The sequence below is a fragment of the Globicephala melas genome, chromosome 9 (genome assembly GCF_963455315.2).
Source record: "Globicephala melas chromosome 9, mGloMel1.2, whole genome shotgun sequence".
NCBI lineage: Eukaryota > Metazoa > Chordata > Mammalia > Artiodactyla > Delphinidae > Globicephala > Globicephala melas.
In genome coordinates, this window is record NC_083322.1 from 90,138,323 (window position 1) to 90,162,582 (window position 24,260).

The 24,260-nt window shown below is 41.2% G+C and overlaps 1 protein-coding gene across 20 annotated transcripts in view; it reads right to left on the bottom strand.

The window, feature by feature from the left end:
* The window catches only part of NRCAM (neuronal cell adhesion molecule), a 320,798-nt gene that overhangs the window by 32,486 nt on the left and 264,052 nt on the right, over positions 1–24,260 (bottom strand). For 13 of the 20 annotated variants that reach the window (XM_060304829.1, XM_060304823.1, XM_060304822.2 and 10 more), the window contains 11 exons: positions 23,419–23,530; positions 21,922–22,088; positions 21,367–21,514; positions 19,887–20,011; positions 19,413–19,442; positions 17,556–17,657; positions 10,992–11,189; positions 10,824–10,894; positions 9,595–9,820; positions 9,088–9,203; positions 7,544–7,748 (listed from right to left, as the gene is read on the bottom strand). In XM_060304829.1, the coding sequence (XP_060160812.1) occupies positions 7,544–7,748; positions 9,088–9,203; positions 9,595–9,820; positions 10,824–10,894; positions 10,992–11,189; positions 17,556–17,657; positions 19,413–19,442; positions 19,887–20,011; positions 21,367–21,514; positions 21,922–22,088; positions 23,419–23,530 (1,500 nt within the window). The remainder of the gene's footprint in view (positions 1–7,543; positions 7,749–9,087; positions 9,204–9,594; positions 9,821–10,823; positions 10,895–10,991; positions 11,190–17,555; positions 17,658–19,412; positions 19,443–19,886; positions 20,012–21,366; positions 21,515–21,921; positions 22,089–23,418; positions 23,531–24,260) is intronic. The other 7 variants (XM_060304837.1, XM_060304827.1, XM_030871144.2 and 4 more) reach the window with 1 other exon arrangement.

The following is a 24,260-nucleotide window of genomic DNA, read 5'->3' on the forward strand; positions in this document are numbered from 1 at the left end:
TCCATTCTCTTCCCAACACATTCTGTCAAGACGGCCAACCTTCTAACTCAGTTCCATGCTAGCATGAACTGCAAAGGTGCACTGAGAAAGAAGTAAACTACAACCTAGAGGATTCTCTTCCTTTCTAGATGTTTTTCTTAGGTGATCACATCTAGTTCTCATGCTTTCTGGCTAAGGTAACTGAGGTTTAGAGAAATTGTATGACTCGCTTCAGGTCAGAAAGCTAATGACCCAAGTCAGCATCAAATTAGCAAGATTCTACAACCTAAGTGTCCATCAACAGATAAATGGATAAAAAAGCTGTGGTATATCTATCTATCTATCTATCTATCTATCTATCTATATATACATACATACACACACACACACAATGGAATACTACTCAGCCATAAAAAAGAATGGAATTTTGCCATTTGTAGCAACATGGATGGACTTGGAGGGTATTATACTAAGTAAAATAAGCCAGACAGCGAAAGATAAATACTGTATGATAGTGCTTATATGTGGGATCTAAAAAATACAATAAAGTAGTGATTACAACATAAAAGAAGCAGATTCACAAATGCAGAGAATGAACTAGTGGTTACCAGTGGGAGGGACTGGGAGGTACAGACTATTGGAGGTAAGACAGGTGCAAGGGGGAATCGGGAAGATGGCGGAAGAGTAAGACACGGAGATCACCTTCCTCCCCACAGATACACCAGAAATATATCTACACATGGAACAACTCCTACAGAACACCTACTGAATACTGGCAGAAGACCTCAGACCTCCCAAAAGGCAAGAAACTCCCCCACGTACCCGGGTAGAGCAAAAGAAAAAAGAATAAACAGAGACAAAAGGATAGGGACAGGACCTGCACCAGTGGGAAGGAGCCGTGAAGGAGGAAAGGTTTCCACACAGCAGGAAGCCCCTTCGCGGGCGGAGACTGCGGGTGGCGGAGTGGGGAAGCTTTGGAGCCACGGAGGAGAGCACAGCAACATGGGTGCGGAGGGCAAAGCGGAGAGATTCCCGCACAGAGGATCGGTGCCAACCGGCACTCACCAGCACGAGAGGCTTGTCTGCTCGGGCGGGTGGGGCTGGGAGCTGAGGCTCGGGCTTCGGTCGGAGCACAGGGAGAGGACTGGGGCTGGCGTCGGAAAAACAGCCTGCAGGGGATTAGTGCGCCGCGGCTAGCCGGGAGGGACTGCGGGGAAAAGTCTGGCCCTGCCGAAGAGGCAAGAGACTTTTTCTTCCCTCTTTGTTTCCTGGTGCACGAGGAGTGGGGATTAAGAGCGCTGCGTAAAGGAGCTCCAGAGACGGGCGCAAGCTGGGGCTAAAAGCGCGGACCCCAGAGACGGGCATGAGACGCTAAGGCTGCTGCTGCCGCCACCAAGAAGCCTGTGTGCGAGCACAGGTCACTCTCCACACCCCCCTTCCGGGGAGCCTGTGCAGCCCGCCACTGTCAGGGTCCCGGGATCCAGGGACAACTTCCCCGGGAGAACACACGGCGCGCCTCAGGCTGGTGCAACATCACGCCGGCCTCTGCCACTGCAGGCTCGCCCCGCACTCCGTGCCCCTCCCTCCCCCCACCTGAGTGAGCCAGAGCCCCCGAATCAGCGGCTCCTTTAACCCCGTCCTGTCTGAGTGAAGAACAGACGCCCTCTGGCGACCTACACGCAGAAGCAGGGCCAAATCCAAAGCTGAGCCCCGGGAGCTGTGTGAACAAAGAAGAGAAAGGGAAATCTCTCCCAGCAGCCTCAGGAGCAGCGGATTAAAGCTCCACAATCAACTTGATGTACCTGCATCTGTGGAATACATGAATAGACAACCAATCATCCCAAATTGAGGAGGTGGACTTTGAGAGCAAGATTTATTATTTTTTCCCCTTTTCCTCTTTTTGTGTGTATGTGTATGCTTCTTCGTGAGATTTTGTCTGTATAGCTTTGCTTTCAACATTTGTCCTAGGGTTCTATCCGTCCGTTTCTTTTTTTCCTTAAAAAATGTTTTTTCTTAATAATAGTAATAATTATTATTATTTTTTGCGGTACGTGGGCTTCTCACTGTTGTGGTCTGTCCCGTTGCGGAGCACAGGCTCCGGACGTGCAGGCTCAGCGGCCATGGCTCACGGGCCCAGCTGCTCCGCGGCACGTGGGATCTTCCCGGACCGGGGCGCGAACCCGTGTCCCCTGCATCGGCAAGCGGACTCTCAACCACTGCGCCACCAGGGAAGCCCTATTTTTTATTTTAATAACTTTATTTTATTTTATCTTACTTTATTTTATCCTCTTTCCTCTTTCTTTTCTTTCTTTCTTCCTTCCTTCCCTCCTTCCTTCCTTCCTCCCTCTCTCTCTCTCCCTCTTTCTTTCTTTCTACTTTTTCTCCCTTTTATTCTGAGCCGTGTGGATGAAAGGCTCTTGGTGCGGCAGCCAGGAGTCAGTGCTGTGCCTCTGAGGTGGGAGAGCCAACTTCAGGACACTGGTCCACAAGAGACCTCCCAGCTCCACATAATATCAAACAGCGAAAATCTCCCAGAGATCTCCATCTCAACACCAGCACCCAGCTTCACTCAACGACCAGCAAGCTACAGTGCTGGACACCCTATGCCAAACAACTAGCAAGACAGGAACACAACCCCACCCATTAGCAGAGAGGCTGCCTAAAATCATAATAAGGCCACAGACACCCCAAAACACACCACCAGACGTGGACGTGCCCACCAGAAAGACAAGATCCAGCCTCATCCACCAGAACACAGGCACTAGTCCCCTCCACCAGGAAGCCTACACAACCCATTGAACCAACTTTAGCCACTGGGGACAGACACCAAAAACAACGGGAACTATGAACCTGCAGCCTGCAAAAAGGAGACCCCAAACACAGTAAGATAAGCAAAATGACAAGACAGAGAAACACACAGCAGATGAAGGAGCAAGATAAAAACCCCCAGACCTAACAAATGAAGAGGAAATAGGCAGTCTACCTGAAAAAGAATTCAGAATAATGATAGTAAAGATGATCCAAAATCTTGGAAATAGAACAGAGAAAATGCAAGAAACATTTAACAAGGAACTAGAAGAACTAAAGATGAAACAAGCAACGATGAACAACACAATAAATGAAATTAAAAATACTCTAGATGGGATCAATAGCAGAATAACTGAGGCAGAAGAACAGATAAGTGACCTGGAAAGTGACCTGGAAGATAAAATAGTGGAAATAACTACTGCAGAGCAGAATAAAGAAAAAAGAATGAAAAGAACTGAGGACAGTCTCAGAGACCCCTGGGACAACATTAAACGCACCAACATTCGAATTAGAGGGGTTCCAGAAGAAGAGAAAAAGAAAGGGACTGAGAAAATATTTGAAGAGACTATAGTTGAAACCTTCCCTAATATGGGAAAGGAAACAGTTAATCAAGTCCAGGAAGCACAGCAAGTCCCATACAGGATAAATCCAAGGAGAAACACGGCAAGACACATATTAATCAAACTGTCAAAAATTAAATACAAAGAAAACATATTAAAAGCAGCAAGGGAAAAACAACAAATAACACACAAGGGAATCCCCATAAGGTTAACAGCTGATCTTTCAGCAGAAACTCTGCAAGCCAGAAGGGACTGGCAGGACATATTTAAAGTGATGAAGGAGAAAAACCTACAACCAAGATTACTCTACCCAGCAAGGATCTCATTCAGATTTGATGGAGAAATTAAAACCTTTACAGACAAGCAAAAGCTGAGAGAGTTCAGCACCACCAAACCAGCTTTACAACAAATGCTAAAGGACCTTCTCTAGGCAAGAAACACAAGAGAAGGAAAAGACCTACAATAACAAACCCAAAACAATTAAGAAAATGGGAATAGGAACATACATATCAATAATTACCTTAAATGTAAATGGATTAAATGCTCCCACCAAAAGACACAGACTGGCTGAATGGATACAAAAACAAGACCCATCTATATGCTGCCTACAAGAGACCCACTTCAGACCTAGAGACACATACAGACTGAAAGTGAGGGGTTGGAAAAAGATATTCCATGAAAATGGAAACCAAAAGAAAGCTGGAGTAGCAATTCTCATATCAGACAAAATAGACTTTAAAATAAAGACTATTACAGGAGACAAAGAAGGACACTACGTAATGATCAAGGGATCGATCCAAGAAGATATAACAATTGTAAATATTTATGCACCCAACATAGGAGCACTTCAATACATAAGGCAAATACTAACAGCCATAAAAGGGGGAATCGACAGTAACACATTCATAGTAGGGGACTTTAGCCCCCCACTTTCACCAATGGACAGATCATCCAAAATGAAAATAAAGAAGGAAACACAAGCTTTAAATGATACATTAAACAAGATGGACTTAATGGATATTTATAGGACATTCCATCCAAAAACAACAGAATATACATTTTTCTCAGGTGCTCATGGAACATTCTCCAGGAGAGATCATATCTTGGGTCACAAATCAAGCCTTGGTAAATTTAAGAAAACTGAAATTGTATCAAGTATCTTTTCTGACCACAGCACTATGAGACTAGATATCAATTACAGGAAAAGATCTGTAAAAAATACAAACACATGGAGGCTAAACAATACACTACTTAATAACCAGGAGATCACTGAAGAAATCAAGAGGAAATCAAAAAATACCTAGAAACAAATTACAATGGAGACATGATGACCCGAAACCTATGGGATGCAGCAAAAGCAGTTCTAGGAGGGAAGTTTATAGCAATACAATCCTACCTTACGAACAGGAAACATCTCGAATAAACAACCTAACCTTGCACCTAAAGCAGTTAGAGAACGAAGAACAGAAAAAACCCCAAAGTTAGCAGAAGGAAAGAAATCATAAAGATCAGATCAGAAATAAATGAAAAAGAAATGAATGAAATGATAGCAAAGATAAATAAAACTAAAAGCTGGTTGTTTGAGAAGATAAACAAAATTGATAAAGCATTAGCCAGACTCATCAAGAAAAAAAGGGAGAAGACTCAAATCAACAGAATTAGAAATGAAAAAGGAGAAGTAACAACTGACACTGCAGAAATACAAAGGATCATGAGAGATTACTACAAGCAACTCTATGCCAATAAAATGGACAACATGGAAGAAATGGACAAATTCTTAGAAAAGCACAACTTGCCAAGACTGAATCAGGAAGAAACAGAAAATATGAACAGACCAATCACAAGCACTGAAATGAAACTGTGATTAAAAATCTTCCAACAAACAAAAGCCCAGGACCAGATGGCTTCACAGGCGAATTCTATCAAACATTTAGAGAACAGCTAACTTCTATCCTTCTCAAACTCCTCCAAAATATAGCAGAGGGAGGAACACTCCCAAACTCATTCTACGAGGCCACCATCACCCTGACACCAAAACCAGACAAGGATGTCACAAAGAAAGAAAACTACAGGCCAATATCACTGATGAACATAGATGCAAAAATCCTCAACAAAATACTAGCAAACAGAATCCAACAGCACATTAAAAGGATCATACACCATGATCATGGGGTTTATTCCAGGAATGCAAGGATTCTTCAATATATGGAAATCAATCAATGTGATACACCATATTAACAAATTGAAGGAGAAAAACCATATGATCGTCTCAATAGATGCAGAGAAAGCTTTTGACAAAATTCAACACCCATTTATGATAAAAACCCTGCAGAAAGTACGCATAGAGGGAACTTTCCTCAACATAATAAAGGCCATATATGACAAACCCAGAGCCAACATCGTCCTCAATGGTGAAAAACTGAAACCATTTCCACTAAGATCAGGAACAAGACAAGGTTGCCCACTCTCACCACTCTTATTCAACATAGTTTTGGAAGTTTTAGCCACAGCAATCAAAGAAGAAAAGGAAATAAAAGGAATCCAAATCGGAAAAGAAGAAGTAAAGCTGTCACTGTTTGCAGATGACATGATACTATACATAGAGAATCCTAAAGATGCTACCAGAAAACTACTAGAGCTAATCAATGAATTTGGTAAAGTAGCAGGATACAAAATTAATGCACAGAAATCTCTGGCATTCCTATACACTAATGATGAAAAATCTGAAAATGAAATCAGGAAAACACTCCCATTTACCATTGCACCAAAAAGAATAAAATATCTAGGAATAAACCTACCTAAGGAGACAAAAGACCTGTATGCAGAAAATTATAAGACACTGATGAAAGAAATTAAAGATGATACAAATAGATGGAGAGATATACCATGTTCTTGGATTGGAAGAATCAACATTGTGAAAATGACTCTACTACCCAAAGCAATCTACAGATTCAATGCAATCCCTATCAAACTACCAATGGCATTTTTCACAGAACTAGAACAAAAAATTTCACAAGTTGTATGGAAACACAAAAGACCCTGAGTAGCCAAAGCAATCTTGAGAACAAAAAACGGAGCTGGAGGAATCAGGCTCCCTGACTTCAGACTATACTACAAAGCTACAGTAATCAAGACAGTATGGTACTGGCACAAAAACAGAAAGATAGATGAATGGAACAGGATAGAAAGTCCAGAGATAAACCCACACACATATGGTCACCTTATCTTTGATAAAGGAGGCAGGAATGTAGAGTGGAGAAAGGACAGCCTCTTCAATAAGTGGTGCTGGGAAAACTGGACACATGTAAAAGTATGAAATTAGATCACTCCCTAACACCATACACAAAAATAAACTCAAAATGGATTAAAGACCTAAATGTAAGGTCAGAAATTATCAAACTCTTAGAGGAAAACATAGGCAGAACACTCTATGACATAAATCACAGCAAGATCCTTTTTGACCCACCTCCCAGAGAAATGGAAATAAAAACAAAATAAACAAATGGGACCTAATGAAACTAGAGGGGTGGGATAGGGAGGGCGGGAGAGAGGGAAACGCCAAGAGGGAAGAGATATGGGAACATATGTATATGTATAACTGATTCACTTTGTTATAAAGCAGAAACTGGCACACCACTGTAAAGTAATTATACTCCAATAAAGATGTTAAAAAAAAAAAAAGACAGGCTCAAGGATGTATTTTACTACATGGGGAATATAAGCAATATTTTGTAATAACTGGAAATGGAAAGTAACATTTAAAAATTGTATAAAAATAGCGAATTCCCTGGTGGTTCAATGGTTAGGACTTGGAGTTTTCACTGTCAGGGCCCAGGTTCAATCCCTGGTCGGGGAACTAAGATTCTGCAAGCCACGCAGCTCAGCCAAAAAAGAAAAGTTGTATAAAAATTTTAAAAGTTTAAAAAAAATTAGCAAGGTTTTTGACCATGTGATTAACTGTGGAGAAAAATTTTAAGTGAAGTGAAAGGGGGTTTTAGGGAATCCTCTGAAGCCTTCCCCACACCCTCAGGCCCTAGATGAGCTGACACTCTGTCAGCTCTGTGTGTGCTGTGTTCATCTGTGGGAAAATCACATTTGGCTTCCAGAATATACTTTCTTTGGGGGCCCATCGGTCACGCAAAGTCTCTCAGGATGCACCACACGCTGCTAGGATCTCAGTGACACGCCCACCCTACCTCCTTCCGGGGTATTGAAGACCCTGTCGGGGCTGGCTGGGCCCTCCCCTTTCCCATTGACCACGCGGACATTCAGTGTGTAGTGGCTAAAGGGCTCCAGCCCAGGCAACATGCCATGAGTCTTGCTGCCCTGGAAAGTGAGGATCTTTTTCTCAATATGGCGTCTGTTTCTGGTTGATAAACTCTGTGCCTTCCAGTAGTAAATCTGAAACAGCAAGAGTAAAAGTCAGGGATGGACAACGGAGCCAACAGAATCCTCATGCTCACAAAATTAAAGTTTTATTATTATTTTTTTTCCCAGAAGGTTCCCTTGGTACACTTTAGACTAGTGGAACAACTGACAGATATCAATTCTGAGGCAAGTGAGTAGAAGGCATAGGTAATGAGGAAAATTAAGAAATTGTGATGAAGCTCGGTTATGCTATGTTGTTGGAGAAGTCTAAGTGAAATAAACCGAAGAAGTGAAACAGCATGAGACCCATACAGAAGGATTTAAGCGTCCTTTACTTGTGTAAAATATTCTAACGGCAAAAATTACTGCCCAATATTTATGTACTTTTCCAGAGTTAATACAACTTCATGTACAATATATCATTTAGTTTAATACTAAAAACCACAGTGAAGCTTTTATTATTACTATTCCTACAGTACAGAAGCGCCCCTGGGCTATCAAGAGGTAAGAAGACCCTCCACTTCAAGTCTAGGGCTTTCTCACTATGCCAAACTGCATCACTTAATTAAAAATACTTATTTTTTGGTATGAAATTGGAGACACAGATTTTGAAGAGATAAAGTGTTGATTAACTTCGGATAGAAATCCAGAACTATTGTTTACTAAGTCCTCTTAAAGTCATCTTAGGAGTTTAAAGGCACCTTCAAGAGAAATCAACATAAATACAGAATCTGGCAATCTTGGAGGAAGAAAAACCAAAAACCGCCAAGTTGAACATGATGCAGTGCAAAATCCGACCTCTAGAGGTCAGGGTTTGACCAATCAAAGCCTTGACTGCCTTGGTAGGTGTGAAAGTTCTTTGACCACCTCTCAAATCAAAACTATGAATTGGTCTTTCTGTGCTTCCCAAGAACACAGATAACTGATGTTTATAAGAATGACTGAGTTGGAACTCTATGATCTTGAACTATAAACTATTTAAAACAAAAGTCTACATTGTTTTCTGGATAGTTTTGTTTGTTCAACACATAGTTTTGTTCGTTTAAAACCACAGTCAGTGTGCTTTTAAAGCTAGGTGCATTTCATTACATCCTAGTTTTTTGAACATTAGTTTCCCCCATTTCGTGCATGCGGTAACTGTTGAGTTGGCAGAATGCAGACTATCTGTGGGAAAAATGGAGAAAGAATTTTTTTCTCCCTTTGTGTGCAGTGAGATTTCGATCCAGCTCTAGCGGGGATGCTTCAGAGGTAGGCTTCCTGAGGCAGTACACCTCATGAACTCTCAAGGCCTCCTCCGGCCAAGCAAAGGGCGTCTGGCATTGGCCGACGGACTGTTTCTGAGAAAAGAACACGAAAGGTCTCTTTCACTTGCCCGATAGCCCTGCAGGTGTCCTCGGATACTTTTCAGAGGTACCGGGTCCCAGTGCACCTCGGCTAAGGTGCTGTTTACCACGTTTACGTGCACATTCCCGGGAGCCACCATTGGGACTAGGGAAAGATGAGAAAGGGGGGTAGAAGTATCAATGTCATTTTGAATTTCATGCAAAAACTGTCACCATCTCCTAATTTTGGCTTGAAACATGCCCCAGCCTGATTCTATGTATTATCAAGGATGGAGAATAGATGGATTTTTTTTTTTTGAGCACTGTTCATTTGACTTTGTGAGAACAACATATCTTTTTAAAAAGTAATAACTTTTAACATGCTGAACCTATTTTCTATGTAGCAGGCTGTTTAAATGCAGAAATGTTGAGTGAAATCATGGCTGCCTCCCATCCTCCCTCCCAATCTCAGCACCTCTGGACATGGCCTTGACTTGCACTTTGGTAAGTCTGTTTTGCTGGGGAAAAATAGACATGAAGTAGCATCAGGCACTTACGGTCTTCTCCCGAATGTCCCAGGACCACAGCTGGCTCTGGAGCAAAGCCCGCGTCGTTCAGGGCCTGAACTTTGATCAGGTATGGGACAAAGGTCGGGGTGCCCGAGACAATGTATTTGGATACGTCTGCCACAACCATAGACGTCCATTCATCATCACCATCCTTCTGGCGCCAGCTAACTTTGTACTGAAGGCCTGGCCCATTAGATTCGAAACCATTCAAGGGCTACAAGAAAAGCCAGACCATCAGAGCTTATAAAACAGATCGGCGGTGCCATCTCTTACTGGAACGGCAAATTCAATTCCCAGACTTAAGACGGTGAGCACTGCGCCACCCAAGTACAAGCTATGAACAATTTTCTCCAGGGACCTTTTGTCCGTTTTTTTCACCTGTGATGAGATCCACAGCTTGTTTGGGATCAACATTTCAAAGGTGGTTAATCTCTATCTTGAAGTAGTAAAAACCACCTAGGCCTCTCAGATTCTGGCTCCACAGTCATGGGTAGGTGACATAAAACTTTCCAGGTATATAGTTTCCTTTATGTGCTCCTGGTTGTGTGACAGCACCTCACTGTCTATTTTACTTGGCGACTGAAATTGTGAACTACTTCTTTCTTTAAAAAAAAATAAAGAGATTGGCTTGTCATTCTATCCTGTTTCTACACGCATGTACGTATCTAAGTATATACAAACATGTATGTATCTAAGTATGGATGTATGGATCGATCTAAAATAAGTTTTAAAATCACACAAGTAAATATATATTAATTTTCCAAGTCCAGAAAATAGAGACAGGCCAAAAAGAAAAAAGTAGAAGAAGTTGACTACTGGTACCTGTCTTCTAGATGGTTCTCTATGACGGTGACAACACAAGCTAGAATTTATTGAGCGCATTCTATGTGATAGGCACCATTCTAAGTGCGTTATAAGTGCATTAACTCCTTTAATCTTACGAGGTTGGTTCACTGTTATTCCCATCACACAGATACACAGTAGAGATGGTAAAGAAATGCCTTAAAGTCACACAGTTACTAAGTGGCAAAGCTGGGATTTGTACCGTTCATTTTGGCTCCAAGGATCAAGCTTTTACCTACTACACGATTAATAAATATATGATATATGTATATATTCCAAAAAATGTGTGAAAGGGGATTTTAATACAGGTATTATTTAAAAACAACTTTTCTTTCCACTCTAAAATATAGCTGAATATTTCAGACATAGCTCACCTTCCACGTAATCACCAAATTATCCGGCTCTGATCCCAGCCCTTCCACAGCCGTGGGATTTTTATCTGGTTCTAGAAGTTAAACAGCCACATACTCGTAAACTTTGGTCTCTTGCAAACAGTGGAAAACCCTTCTATTTTATTTCATATCACAGAAGTCGTGCTTTACCTGCAGCTTTAGTCAAATACTGCTCAGATGCCTCGCTGGGCAAGCTCCTTCCCAGGCTGTTTACTGCCATCACTCGGAAGGAATAGTTGACATAGGGCGACAACTTCAGCTGGGCTGTGGTCTGAGCTCCAGGGACTTCAGTTTGGTGATGCCACAGCCCCGGCTCATGCATTGCATCTTCATATTCAATGATGAATTCTGGCCACAGCACACACACACACAACAAATCCAAGACATGAATTCAGTCACCCAATGGTAGGTTGCGAGGATAACGAACAGGACAATCTTAACAAGAGCAGCTGAACATGAATTATCTCACTTTCAAGAAAAATTCACTAGAATATTTTGATTTCAGAAGCCTAGTGTCCTCAACACTTAAGCAAATCCAATAAGAGTATGCTTTCTCTAGCATGCTGAGTTTAGCTCCTTAAAATTGTTTAGAAGTGACCCACATATTCCTAGGAAAGTTTAAACATACGAAAAGATGATTGATTTTTTCATAACAGGAGATGTTACGTGAAATACAGAGAGATACCTTCTCCCACCAAAAAGACTGGCAAAATCAAATGTTTAACACATTTTGCGAACTATGACAAAGGGAAACAATCATTCTCATACTTTGTGGGAAGTGTAAATTGGTACAACTTCTATAGGGGACAATTTAGAACATCTAACAATATTTAGATATTTAGATAACTCAGAGACCCTTTGACTCAGAAATTGTGCTTCCAGCAATTTATTTTGAATAAATGTGCTCATGAATATGTTCGAAGGCACATGAAAAAGAATCCACATGGCAGCATTGTTTGCAACTGAAACAACCTAATTGCAAACAATTGTTCATCAATAGGACACTGATGAACCTAAATGTTCATCAATAGGACACTGATTAAATAAATTATGATGCATCCACACAATGGAACATTCTGCAGCTGTAAAAAATGAATAGGGCTGCTCCACATGTACTGAAACAGAATGATTTCTAAAATATATTGTTAAGTGAAACCAAGTAGGGTTTAGAACATAATCCAGTGTGTGCTGGATACTACAGTTGTATAAAAATAAAAAGATTTACTATAACATATACATATACACATACGCTTGAAAGTACATGTGTTACCTCTTGGAGGATACACACTGTAACACTGGTGTCACCGGAGGAATTGAGAATCAGGGGTGGGAGGAAGACTTACTTTCCAGTGCATACCTACCCTCTTGTCTCTCTTAAAATTTTGTAGTATGTACATGTTTTACCCTTGTAAAAAATAAGTATTTATTTGAAACGATATATGCACCCCAATGTTCACTGCAGCACTATGTACAATAAGCCAAGATATGGAAGCAACCTAAATGTCCATCGACAGAGGAATGGATAAAGATGTTGCACATACATACAATGGAATGTTACTCAGCCATAAAAAGAATGAAATAATGCCACCTGCAGCATCATGGATGGACTAGAGATGATCATATTAAGTGAATTAAGCCAGGCAGAGAAAGACAAATATCATATGATATTGCATATATGTGGAATCTAAAAGAAAATGATACAAATGAACTTATATACAAAACAGAAATAGAGGGCTTCCCTGGTGGCACAGTGGTTGAGAGTCCGCCTGCCGATGCAGGGGACACAGGTTCGTGCCCCGGTGCTGCGGAGTGGCTAGGCCCGTGAGCCATGGCCGCTGAGCCTGCGCGTCCGGAGCCTGTGCTCCGCAACGGGAGAGGCCACAACAGTGAGAGGCCCGCGTACCGCAAAACAACAACAACAACAACAACAACAAAAAACACCGAAATAGACCCCCAGACATAGAAAACAAACTTGCGGTTACCAGAGGGGAAAGGTAGGGGGAGGGATAAATGAGGAGCTTGGGATTAACATATACACACTACTATATATAAAAGAGATAACCAACAAGGACCTACTGTATAGCAGAGGGAACTATGCTCAATATTTTGTAATAACCTATAAAGAAGAAGAATGTCAAAAAAATATATGTATAACTGAATCACTTTGTTGTAAACCTGAAACTAATACAACATTGTAAATCAACTATACTTCAATAAAAAAAAGAAATGCAAAAAATAGGTATTTAGATATTCATTATCTAAATTGCCTACTACATGCCATGTACCATGATATGAATTAAAGATACAAAGATGAACTAGAAATACGTGTTGCAATGCTCGGAAGCTCAGCACTTAGAGTTCTCCTTCTAATCTATGTTAATTTGCTGGTGATCTCCAGTTTCATAAACTGATGACCTTCACATTTATATCTTCCGCCCCTATCTCTCCCCAGAACTGCAGACTTGGATACTTAATTGCCTACTCAAGAATTCCACTTGTTTGTCTAGTACAGCATCTCAAATTGGATGTGACCAAGACTCATTCTGCTCTTCACCCCAACTGGTAGTGACAACTCAGGTCAAAACCTTGAAGTCCTTCTTGGCTTTCCCCTTCTCTTACTCTCAATAGACCTGTTGGCTGTACCTTTAAAATATATTCAAAATCTCAGCTTACCATTTCTCAGCTCCTCCATCCCTATAAGCCTATTCCAGGTCACCAAGATCTCTTGTGAGAATTATTGCATAACCTCCTAGCTCACAAGTTCCCAAACTTTCTTAGTTCATGGTGTGCTTAGTGTCTCAGTAATTTTTTTCATGGCTCCCTTAGGTCAAAAGAAATACCTAACATCTCTGTGTATTAAGGAGTTAGGTCTATATAATCTAATAAGTGTTTATGTCTTAAAATCTACTGGGCACCGCATAACTTGTCCAACCTTGTAAACAGATTTGACACCACCTTCCTCATTTCCTGTTTCACACTTATTTTCACATGGTACTTGCTTTTTATCACCACAAAGGCTTTGCGGAGATATGACACTGTCACAGTGTGATGTAGCACTATCAATACTGAAACTGTGAACTGCCTCCAGCTAGTATTTCATGGGGTGTCTGAGAGATGTCACTGTGTTTTTTAAAAACCAAAATTTTGGGGCTTCCCTGGTGGCTCAGCGGTTAAGAATCCGCCTGCCAATGCAGGGGACAGGGTTCGAGCCCTGGGCCAGGAAGATCCCACATGCCGTGGAGCAACTAAGCCCGTGTGCCACAACTACTGAGCCTGCGCTCTAGAGCCCATGAGCCACAACTACTGAGCCCATGTTCCACAACTACTGAAGCCTGCATGCCTAGAGCCCGTGCTCCGTAACAAGAGAAGCCACCGCAATGAGAAGCCTGCGCACCACAAGGAAGAGTAGCCCCTGCTCGCCACAACTAGAGAAAGCCTGTGCGCAGCAACGAAGACCCAACTCAGCCAAAAAATAAAATTAAATTAAAAAAATAAAACCCAACATTTAAAAATCAAAAACTTAATATCCGGAGGCACCTCTGAGGTTTGCTGACGTTCTGTATGGTATTTCAACGCATGGTTTGAGAACTGTAGTCCTGCCGGGTCTCCCCACTCTCCCTCTTGTTCCTCTCTAGACCATTTTCAATAGAACAGCCAGTGTGATCCATTCCTCTACTTCAGGGGTCCCCAACCCCTGGGCTGTGGACCGATACTGGTCCATGGCTTGTTAGGCTTGTTAGGCGGGCAAGTGAAGCTTCATCTGCCCCTCCCCATTGCTTGCATTACCACCTGAGCCATCGCTTGCATTACTGCCCGAACCATGGCTCACATTACCGCCTGAACCATCCCCCCTCTCCCCCTCCGTGGAAAAACGCTTCCACGAAGCTAGTCCCTGGTGCCAAAAAGACTGGGGACTGCTGCTCTACTTAAATCCCTCCAATTCCTTCCCAACCCCTACAAGGGCCTACAAGGCCCTGCACAGTGCACATCCCACTCCACCCACCAACTCTTTGCCTCTTTGACCTTCTCTCCTACTTCACTTCTTCTTGTTCATTTCACTCCAGCCAGCCACAGTGGCTTCCGAGAGACATGCTCCTGTCTCAGGGGCTTTGCTGTTTTTCTTGCTCTCCCTGGAAAGGTCTTCCTTCAGTTAACTGCATAGTGCGTTCACTACCTCTCTCCTCATGTCTTTATTGACATACTCAAACGTTACCTTCTTTTTAAAAATTTATTATTTTTTTAACTGGAGTATAGTTGATTCACAGTATTGTGTTAGTTTCAGGCGTATAGCAAAGTGATTTGGTTATACATAAATAAATGTATATAACTATATTCTTTTTCCCCATTCTTTTCTTTTATAGTTTATTACAATACATTGAATATAGCTCCCTGTGCTATACAGTAAATCCTTGTTTGGCAGTGCACATCTGTTAATCCCAAATTCCTAATTTATTCCTCCCCCATTCCCCTTTGGTAACCATAAGTTTGTTTTCTATGTCTATGAGTCTATTTTTATTTTATAAATTAGTTCATTTGCACTATTTATTAGATTCCACATATAAGGGATATCATATAATATTTGTCTTTCTCCATCTTACTTCACTTAGTATGATACTTTCTAGGTCCATCCATGTTGCTGCAAATGGCATGATTTCATTCTTTTTTATGGCTGAGTAGTATTCCACTGTATATATGTACCACATCTTCTTTATCCATTCATGTGTTGATGGACACTTAGGTTGCGCCTGTGTCTCAGCTATTGTAAACAGTGCCACTGTGAACTTCGGGATGCATGTATCTTTTTGAATTACAGCTTTCATTTTTCCTGGATATATGCCCAGGGGTTGGATTGCTGGATCATCTGGTAACTCTATTTTCAGTTTTTTAAGGAACCTCCATACTGTTTTGCATACGAATGTTACCTGCTTAAGGTAGCCTTTCCTGACCACCCTGTTTGCAATTATACCCCTGACCCTCATATTCTTTACTCTCCTTCTCCTGCTTTGTTCTTTGCATGGCCTGAACATGGACACACACATAACCATGTGTATAGACATATGTGTGTTTGACTCCTCTTGGAAGCAGATGCAGAGATAGAACTAAATGTGTAGGAGATTTATTTGGGAAAGAGTCCATGGAAGACAAAAGGGGCAGAAAGCAGGAGACGGCAGGGAAGATCTTCAGACCGTAATGCAGGTCTGACGTCTGAGAAAGGAGAGGGGAAGGAGGTGTGTGTGGAAAAAGCCTCAGACTCCAATACAGATAGATTCAGCCAGGTCAGCAAGGAGCCCCAGAGTGGAGTTCTGCAGGAGGCATGGCTGAATCTAGGACCCTCGCTGTGCTCAGTCCCTGGACTAGCTCAGGAACAGAGGGGCCTCATGGGAATGCTGCAGCTGATCCCTAGGGAGGGGGCAGCAGATGGAGCCTGTTGTTGACATTCCTTGTAGTGGGTTCTCTCTTAAAAGGAGATCTGAGTAGTGTGTGTGTGTGTGTGTGTATATGTGTATATATATATATATACACACACATATACACACACACACACACATATATACATATATATAATGACATTATACACAATAACGTAACACGTATTAATTTTATCTTGTGTCCTCAATTAAAATATAAACTTCATATGGGCAGAGAGTTTTGACTGTTTTGTTTTAGAAGAATGCCTGGTACATAATAGGTCCTCAATAAATGTCTGTTGAATGAATGAACGAACAAAAGAGTAGAAATGCCTTGAAATCTAATGGTATCATTTTAACATGGGTAAAAATTAGAGTCTCCAAGCATCCTCACCAGCTAAATCTGGCTAATGTACTGAATGAACTGGAAGATTCAGCATGAATGAATACATGTTCTGATCAAGGACCAAAAACTCCACTGAGAAAGGAACACCACCAAAGAACACAAGATAGAGAGGACGCTTTTGTTTACTTTCATTGGATCTAGTCTGCTTTACCAGCAGGTGCAACAAATCAATACGCACATCACTTCAGCAGTATCTTAGGTCATCACTGGAAAGGAATTTAGTCTTCCTGCAGTATACACCTGAAGGTAGTAATATATTACAGACTTGTGTCTACTCTCTTAAGTACCTTTTTGGTTTTAAAACTTATAAGCTTATCTATAGTCTAATTTTACTAAGCTCTTCCAGTACCTTTATAGCATGGCCCCTCACCTGATTTTATTCTCTAAGCTGATGTCATCAAGGTGAGGAGGTGACACTGGTGACTGTGCCACTTTATAGCCAGGGCTAATGGGAAGAAAGAGACCTGATGTCTACCCCCAGTTCTGTTAACAACTGTGGCTTTGAAAAGTCACTTTACTCACCAAGTCTCAATTTCCTAATAGCTAGACTGGTCCTTCTATTGTTTTCTCCTATATTAATGGGCAAAATGAATAACTTGCAATACATCTTCCTACTGTGGTAGAAATTGAAAGTGATTCTTATGGATCTTAAACACAAAATGATAGTGTACTTGCTTAATTAACATCTTCAGCAACTAATTAGTGTCCCAAACCAGAAGTCGTAACCAGGAATAACTCCAGCGCTGAATAACAGAACATAAATAACTGTTTTGATTCTATTAGCAATGAAGAAGAGAATGCCAGCAAGTATCTTTTGCAAGGAATTTCAATTACATGGGATACAGTGCTTTGAAAATAATCATTAAGTTTATCAGTGAAAAAGCAAATGACACCACATACTTGAAATAGGGCTATTGTTGTCATCGCCTGGGGTCCATGACAGCTGAACACTCCTGTCTAGTTGATCCGTCAATTCTAAGTCAAAGGGAGGATTTGGGACATCTGTAGACCAAACACACACATCATAGTTAACCGCCCAACCTTAGGAGGTTCTCCTTTACTCATGATACTATTCTTGGAGGGGACATTTAAAGACACAGCACACGTAATGGCCAGTGAGCATGCAACTGAAAGGAAATGAAAACAGCTGAGGCTGCTGGGAACACACACGCATACCCAAGAGAACCCCTCAATGAGCTCTGCTTGTTTCTCTTTGAAATGAAGCTAAATCCCTTGTCACCAAAGCCAGGGGAGGACATGTATGGTTCTCCAGCACTCTCAGTGCGTGTCTTCTCATAAACATAGAGGAGCACAAACAGGAAAAATAATACGGAAGCTGAATTTCTAATAAATGGGAAACAGAGAATGGGAAATGCTGAAAAACAAATACAGGCAGATGTACATACTATTAAAAGAAGATGCAAGTGTTCTTTCTGAAACATGCTGAATTACAGATTTGGGGGCACCTGAAGAATATTTGTATTTTTAAGGGAATTCTAAAATTGATGCCATGCAGGTAGCCCTCGGCATGCAACCTTATGTGGATGTTCAGTATAAGTCAGTCAGGCATACGGGGAGGTGTGTTTAGTCTCAGAGGACACCAGGGTACAGATGCTTGTTGGGACGAAGGTGTCTGAGGAGCATGTCTGCCTCTTCTAATGGTGCTTCTGAGATCTAGAGAGTTAAAGTTCCCCCTGGGTCTTTTCCTGACCTTGCTCTTGGCAGTAACTCTGGTTCTTGGGGGAACCAGAGGCCATAGAAAAATATAAGCACTTCTTTCCTACCAGTAAAGAAGCAGTAAATGTCTACAAAGGACAGGTCTTCTACAGCATAATCCATAATACTATGTAACATCCAGTTGAGTTTTCACCACAAAATTAATTTTTGTATTTATATGTTGAATAAACATGAGGGTTCTTTAATTAAAAAGATTTCGGGAAAAAAATTGATTTAACTTCCCGATTCAGAAAAATCATGCTACGTGAAAGTGTCCTCCTTTTTGTCTTTCTTTAGTGATTTATCTTCTGTGAACACAGTGAGTTGGTGGTTTTCTTTGATAGAAAGGTCAAATGTTGTATTAAGCATCCATTGTTTTCCTATGTAAATTTCTTGAAAATGGAATCCCCGAACAACATTTAGTTTTCCAGAACAATTTTTTTTTTTTTTTGCCGTACGCAGGCCTCTCACTGTCGTGGCCTCTCCCGTTGCGGAGCACAGGCTCCGGACGCGCAGGCTCAGCGGCCATGGCTCACGGGCCCAGCCGCTCTGCGGCATGTGGGATCTTCCCGGACCGGGGCAGGAACCCGCGTCCCCTGCATCGGCAGGCGGACTCTCAACCACTGCGCCACCAGGGAAGCTCCACAACAACTTTTAATCGATTGAAATGAAAACCTAAGTTGTGGAATGATATTTGAAATTGCTTTTTCAGTCTGTAAAATATGGACGATAGCTTTTGAAAAAGCACTATGCTGCTTTACAAGGAAATGCTGTCCAAGAGGGACTTTCAGCGAATGAAATGACTTTGCAATAACACATGAAATACTTGGAAGCGAGTGGCAATATATTCAGTGAAAAGTTCCCGAATTATAATGAAGAGATGATTTATAGCAGTAAATGGACAACACGGCAGAACACCTGACAGAGCCCTTTTCCTTAAAGAAACACAATGACATGATAGAGAAAAGAAAGTAACGGACTTCTTCTGTACGTGTGAAATTGTTTGAAAGAAAACAGAGAAAAGGACTCATATTAGTTTACCGTAAATGGGAGCTGGAGTTGGAGTGGGAGCTAGAAAGGACAGTAATATAAAGGAGTTTAATCAAAATTAGTAGTGGACAGATATAATATAGCACAAGAAGACAAAGACTGAGCATGATTAAGATTATAAAACTGAGCCTTATGCTTAGCTGTGAGACACAGCATCGATAAACATGCAGTAACAACATAGGGGGAAAACCCCTTCGATTTTAAATAAAGGTAGATCATTTCCCCCCAGTTTTCTCATAAGAATATCACTAATGTGCTTAACCACCGGTTTATTGCAGTGTTGCTACAGAGTACATTTATACTGAAATTACTGCCTCAAAGGCATCTTTCAAAGAAGAAAGATGTGCGTATTTAACTCACCTATAAAATGCTAAAACTGTAACAAGCAAACAGTTACTACTGACAATTTTTCCTTTCAACCTAAAACAGGGCAGCCAGTTGTGCTGTATGTGTTCTAGCTCTTACCGACAACGCGGAGCACAGCACTGGCCGAAACGTTGTCCAGAGTTGTGTTGGCCACACATGTGTAGGTCCCACCATCATCATCATTGACATCAGCGACCACCAAATGGTCCTTGTCAACAGTGAACCTGTAATTATCACATGCTCAAAGCGGCTGGAATGACGGTTTTACTGGCATGAAAGCAACTGTGAACTTGGTAAAAGGGAAAGATGATAAAGATTTGCAGCACATTAGAGCTAAAATCCTATACGATACATGCCACTTTGATAATGAGTAAAGTTGGCAAACATTTTGAATGAGGGAGAAGCTTGGGTTAGAAATGATGTCACGTCATTTAGTCTGATGGCTTTCAACCATGCCTCTGGAGTTATAGGAGCTTCCTTAAGACCAGAGGCATCTAGAGCTGAGCTGGGGGCAGCTCCAGTTACCCTGAACAGAGGGCTTTCCTAGGCTTCTGCTGCTACCACTCATCTGGTTCAATTTCTAACAAAGTGTGTATTTTAAAATAATTTGACATTAATTATTGTTTTTTTTAAATTGAACTATAGTTGATTTACAATGTTTCAGGTATACAGCAAAGTGATTCAGTTTTTTTAATATATATATATATATATATATATAAAATACTCTTTTTCAGATTCTTTTCCATTATAGGTTATTACTGGCTATTGAATATAGTTCCCTGTGCTATACAGTAGGCCCCTGTTGTTTATTTCATATACAGTAGTGTGTATCGTTAATCCCAAATTCCCACATAGTTCTTTTAAGGGCCATTTACAAGCAACAGGGCACCATTTGGGCACAGTTGAAAGAAGCCACAGAAACCAGCAGACAACACTCCTTCCCGTCGGGGTGATGCCTGTGCCCCTCTGCATCAGCTAAAATTCTCGTCTTTGACTCTGTGTACTTTGTCAAATCGAGAGTCTCACCTGGAAAATGCGCATGACCTTTCTTTCATACCAAGCTAAAGGAATGCAATGTGCTCAGGCTCTTTCAAATTCTTTACCTGCTTTTTTTTCTTCTCCTTCTATTCGCTTTAGGTAAAATGAAAACTCCCCATCCAAATAAAAACTAGTGTCCTGTAAAATACTGACGAAGATTCAGGCTCACTCTGATGATTAAAGAGATCGTATTTCTGCTTATTTGTAAAATGGGAACGAAAACATCTGTTGAGAGTGCACCGTACAAGTTAGAAAACAATGGATGTTGTTCAAGACCTGAAAGGTTTTTCACATCCTAAATTACGCAGGAGACCAACACAAAGACAGACAAACACTGTCAGGGTCTTATTTCTATAACTTGATACCTTTTTAGGTCCAAATATTCTATAGCACGAAGAGAAAACGTATATCTCCTTTGGAGAGAGAGCAGACTTCAGAAACTTTAAAAACATAACCATCAAGTTACTGTACAATAAACCTTTCGTTCAAGAGCAGCTTAAAGAGAGAAGGAAGAGAAAGGAAAGAAATTGTCTTCAAATACCTTCCGTCACTGGGCAGCTCCCTGTGGTCCTTTAGCCACATGACGGTGGGGATTAAAGTGTGATCGTGCTTCACTATGCATTCAAAGGACACCGTGCTCCCTCTTTGCACAACTGCATATTCAGGCTGTTTAATGATCCTCGTTGGATCTGAAATGGAAAGTTACCGTTATCCATTGCCAAAGCTGGAGAATTTAACAGAATCAAGACATAGAGAACAGACTTGTGGTTGCCAAGGGGGAAGGAGGGTGGGGGAGGGAAGGATTGGGAGTTTGGGGTTATCAGATGCAAACTGTTACATATAGAATGGATAAACAACAAGGTCCTACTGCACAGAACAGGGAACTATACTCTATAACCTGTGATAAACCATAATGGAAAAGAATATGAAAAAGAATGCATATATGTATAACTGAGTCACTTTGCTGTACAGCAGAAATTAACACAACAATGTAAATCAACTATACTTCAATAAAGTAAATTTTTTTTAAAAAAAAGCTGGAGAATTTGCTCAAAGTCTCATAATACTGAAAAAATGTTTGTCACCTCTGCCTCACCTTTGATCTCTAAGTGAATGTCATTCTTCGCCATTCCTAACTTATTCCTTGCAACACATGTATAAGTTCCCGTACTGTCCTTCTGGGCCACAGGAATTTCCAAAGTTCCATTTTCATGTAAAACATAGATATCTTCACGAAGGGCACTCCCTTTAGCGCCTTTAAACCTTCATTATGAAAATGATCACAAACAGGAATAAAAATATTACAATTTGAAGTCAGACATGAAATGCCCTGTTCAAGGTCCAACACACCACACAATCTGCACTACAGTATAAGGTCAGAGACGTCTGGAAGCTGCACAAGCATATTGCATGCCTGTAAATCAGAGGGGTTAATGCAAAGACAGATGTCAAACTGGAGAATTCAGCGATAAATGGTGCTTGAAGAATTAGGATGACAATACAAAACACTTAATTTGTAATTTTCATTATAAGAGATTCATAACTTAATAAACACATTATTAACCTATTTTATCTCTAATAAGTAATAAAATAGACACAGTGAAGACTGCTCTTTTTGACCTTTCCCCCCTACTGTGATGTCTTTGTAACTCCATCTACACGTTACAATTCTAAAGAGATTTTGACTTCAGGGTTACAAGGGTTGTATTTCTGGGAGTATAAATAGGAAAATATTCAGGGAAGGAGAAAAAGAAAGCATGCATGTAAAGTATGTCCACATTGAGCTTCCAGGTTAGTGTCAGACGGGAGAAGTGAGGATGGATGAAAAGCCGTGTGAAACTAAGCGTTAATCCGTCTCCTTTGCTAGGAAATTTTCTGCACGAGCATCCGTGTTTGGGCTTTCATCCTACACCTGGCTTTGATCTCACACCAGGAAGTGGAGCCCCACATAGTGTCTGGCACCTGATAGACAACCCATAAATGAATGTTCCAATTTTCTTTCACTCATTCTTTCTGAGCTGCTGTCTCCCCTGGCCTTGTCTCTTTCAGCTCATGCTAAAGCAAGCTGGGAGGGTGGCAGGACTTGTACCACGAGTGGTACGTGAAAAGGGATGGTCGGAAGAGGGAGTGAAAGGATACAGGGGCGCTTGGCTGGATCCAAGTCAGGACACTCAGTGGGAGAGGAACACTGGTAATAGCAATTCTGTTTTTTAAGCTTATGGACCCTGCGTCCGCCCCAAATGATATTTTATTATCAAGGAATGTCCCCCAACCCGTCCCTCTAGACACCATTCATGATGTCCCGGGTGATGTCCGTAGCACTGCAAAATACAGCCGCTTTAATTTTTTTCAAAAACATTCACATATCCCTCTGGGATGGACAAAGCGTGCTGCCAAAGAGGTCATCCATGTGACAGTATTTACCACAGAGTGAGTCGTTAATAAATATTTGTGAACACATTTAATAATTAATAGGATGATGGCTTCTGCCTTGCCTTTTCCCTGTCTGTTCTCTGACTAAAACCCCACATATTGAGAAATTTGAAGGCTTTGGCAAATGTAAATATGACAAACAGGTACGGCCACTACTTACCACTCGATGGTAGGCAGAGGAGACCCAAAGAAGGCACAGTCTAGTAAAGCCGGCCTGTTTGCAATGACTTGATAGAGTGTGTCTGCAGACGTAAGGATTCGTGGTGGCTCAGCTAAAAACGTTTTGGAAAGGTAAAGTAAATATTAAAATAAAATAAACACTTAGGCCCACCTGTATTTTATTGTATTTTTTTTCAGGCCATGACAATTCATGTTAAGGCACAGCCAATGTATCTCTCCCCTTAGCACAGTATTTTAATAACTGATTTCTTTATCTATCTCTCCAACTACACTGTGAGTTCCTTGCAGGCAGGGAATGGGACTTTTTATTGTTTCCTCCCCATAAACCAGCACAGTGTCTGGCACAAAAAATAATGGCCAAATACATTTTTGTTGGACGATCGGCCCATCAGAACCTTGGGGTAATAACCGAGGTGGGTGTGGGGGCGTGGTGGCGAACATCCAAGCCGGCAGAAAAAAAGCAGAGTGCTGATGACTCAAAACAGCACCAGAATCAAAACTGCTTCCTGTCCCTCCATCAACGTCTTAACGGCTCAGCTCTTCCTGTGATTTACTGACCTTCATTTCAAGCACGAAGGAAAAAATACCACATATTGGTTGGCTTCCTGACCCTAATTTTGTTTGAAAGGGAACCTACTCCACTTACAGAGGTGAAAGATAATTCCCCGGCATCATGAAAACAATTCTCACATAAATTCTTAACAAATTTGGTATTTTAGTAGTTTTGTCCCATATGAGAAATACAATGTTCACATAAACCCAACCCTTTCAGAATATGTTTATGTCACCGTTTTCTAAACATATTGTTATGAATTGATAAAT